The sequence below is a fragment of the Erigeron canadensis genome, chromosome 1, assembly GCF_010389155.1.
Source record: "Erigeron canadensis isolate Cc75 chromosome 1, C_canadensis_v1, whole genome shotgun sequence".
NCBI classification, from domain to species: domain Eukaryota; kingdom Viridiplantae; phylum Streptophyta; class Magnoliopsida; order Asterales; family Asteraceae; genus Erigeron; species Erigeron canadensis.
Window position 1 is genome coordinate 30,387,030 of NC_057761.1, and position 2,301 is coordinate 30,389,330.

Genomic DNA, 2,301 nt, shown 5'->3' on the forward strand with positions numbered 1-2,301 from the left:
AAGCAACTTGGAATGTCTCGCTCAGTGTCATTCCTTCAGCATGAATTTCATGCAAGCAGGAGCTGCCGAGACACCAGAAGTGGGAACACCAGAAATGGAAGCACCCGAAGTGGGAATAGCAGAAAACATGGGTTGAGATTCCATTCTGAAAGACGAACGGAACAAGTGGGTCTAGATCATTCTTGAACGGGTCAAAAACCGGGTCGGGTTTATCTCGGGTCGCAGCAAAAAGGAGCCCCGCACGGGCCCCAGTTTTTCGAGTCCGCAGGTCGCGCGTACACGCATTGGTTCAGAGAATTTTGACCCAGAAACCCGTTTTCTGCACCCCCCCCCCTGCGCGCGGGTAGGAGCCAGAGTAAAACACAACACAAGATCTTGACATAGCTTAGAAACCTCCACTTATAAACTAGTAAAAGTTTATATCCCACACCAATGTGGGACAAAGCTTTTCCAACTCCAACTTATGCACCAAACACACAACTTTGAGACTCGATATCTCATTCACCTTTAACCCAATTTGGACGCATCTTAGTTTGTTACGTAGCCTTGGCCAGAGACTACAAAACCCACTAAACGGTTCGCAATATATGTCACACGACTATATATTTATTGATGTCCAAAGTGGTGGAAAAATGCACTTTTTCCCAACAATATCACTACGTACCGATGGAATGCAATTGATTCCTGATAGAAATTTTACAGCAGGTCAGGGAATATACAAAAAATGGCTTCATATATGGGACAGAACCTCTAATGAGCTAGCCAGCTTTTGTACCAAATTCTCATCCGTAATTGAGTCAAATACAATTAATGAAATATATGCTGATGGCCTTACATTCTTCCTTGCTGAGAATAATTCAGTTGTAACATTTGGTGGAGCTAGCCCTGGGTCTTCCGGTTAATAATAATATGTTGGAATATGATCACGTTATAATAAACGCATGTCCGGAAATCATTTAAGCCTATGGGGTTACACAAAATGACACGTGAAGCCCTGGCTCTTCCGGTCAATAATAATACCTATACAAATTTAAATTCATTTGTTGCAGTGGAGTTTGATACTTTCACGAACAAAATCTGGGATCCATTTAGAGCTTTCTCCAAAAGATCACCATGCAGGAATCAATAGTAACTCGCTGATATCTTCCATTTACAAGAAATGGTCGATCAATATAACTAGAAAAGCACACTGTCAAGCTAGCGTAACGTATGATTCTGTGTCGAAAAACCTTAGTGTTTTTGTCACTGACGATGTATATGGTGTAATTGACCTTAATTACATCATTCATCTAAGGAAAGAACTGCTCAAATGGGTTATTTTTGGGTTTTCAGCAGGAGGCCGTCAACGGTTTGAGAAAGTTACAGTTACATCATGGAGTTTTAATAGTACAAATCTACAGGTTGATGAAAGAATGGCACCACCACCAGGCCCTGGCCCGAAAAAAGGGGCAACAGGTCAAAAGGTAGGATTTATAGTTGGATTAGCTGTTGTACTTTCATTTTCCACTATCATTGTGTGTTATTATTTATGGAGGAGGAACAAACACAGAAGACATGAAATGGGATATGATGCGGATATGAACAAAGATTTCGAACATGCCACTGGACCAAAAAGATTCTCTTATAACGAAATTCTTCGGGCAGTGGCGGAACCAGGATCGTAGGTGTTGAAAAGGAAAAAGATTGCAGGATCAGAATTCTTCATCATTTCCATAATAAGAAGATTGCTATCATTAATTCATAGTTATCATCTAGTAATTTACAGCCAATAGTTTCCTTCTTTAGTTTATCAACTCATGTATAAATCTCGATCTAGTGGCCATTGTAAGATTCAATTCAAGCAATACAAAACACACAATTCTCATATTTTGTTTATCATGGTTTCAAAGCCAACAAAGTTTTCGGTCTCATCATTTACTTATTAAACACAAAAAAAAATCATTCAAAACCCAAGCTACCATGGCAGACGAGACCTACCATGGTAGACGAGACCGACAGCTCGGGATTAGAACTCGTCACCTAAATAGCCAATACAAAACATTTTGTATTGGCTATCAGATAGCCAATACAAAGCTAACCGAGTATCCCACTACAAAAGATTTGTGGGATGCATTGTCGGTTACGTATAGCAGCGGCAAAGATAAGCTCCAAGCTTTCACCCTTCATGTCAAGGCCAATGAACTCAAACAAGATAGCAAATCTCTTGAAGATTTCTGGATAGCTTTGCAAGGCGTGTGGGGTGAGATTGATCGAATCGATCCGAATCCCATGAAGTGTCCCGATGACATCAAAGTGTATGCA

The 2,301-nt window shown here is 40.5% G+C and overlaps 1 protein-coding gene across 1 annotated transcript; it reads left to right on the forward strand.

Annotated features, from left to right (window-relative positions):
- The first annotated feature begins 632 nt into the window (after window positions 1-632).
- On the forward strand, window positions 633-1,664 carry LOC122589563 (L-type lectin-domain containing receptor kinase IX.2-like). The gene is made up of 2 exons (XM_043761868.1): window positions 633-863; window positions 1,050-1,664. The coding sequence occupies exons 1-2, from the start codon at window positions 633-635 to the stop codon at window positions 1,662-1,664; spliced, it is 846 nt and encodes a 281-aa protein (XP_043617803.1).
- The last annotated feature ends 637 nt before the right edge of the window (window positions 1,665-2,301 follow it).

Bases quoted from the DNA above. Each gene is read 5' to 3' on its own strand.
- LOC122589563 (XM_043761868.1), top strand. From the start codon at position 633: ATGCACTTTTTCCCAACAATATCACTACGTACCGATGGAATGCAATTG. The intron at 864-1,049 runs GTAACATTTGGT...CATTTGTTGCAG, and splicing joins TTGCTGAGAATAATTCAGTT to TGGAGTTTGATACTTTCACG.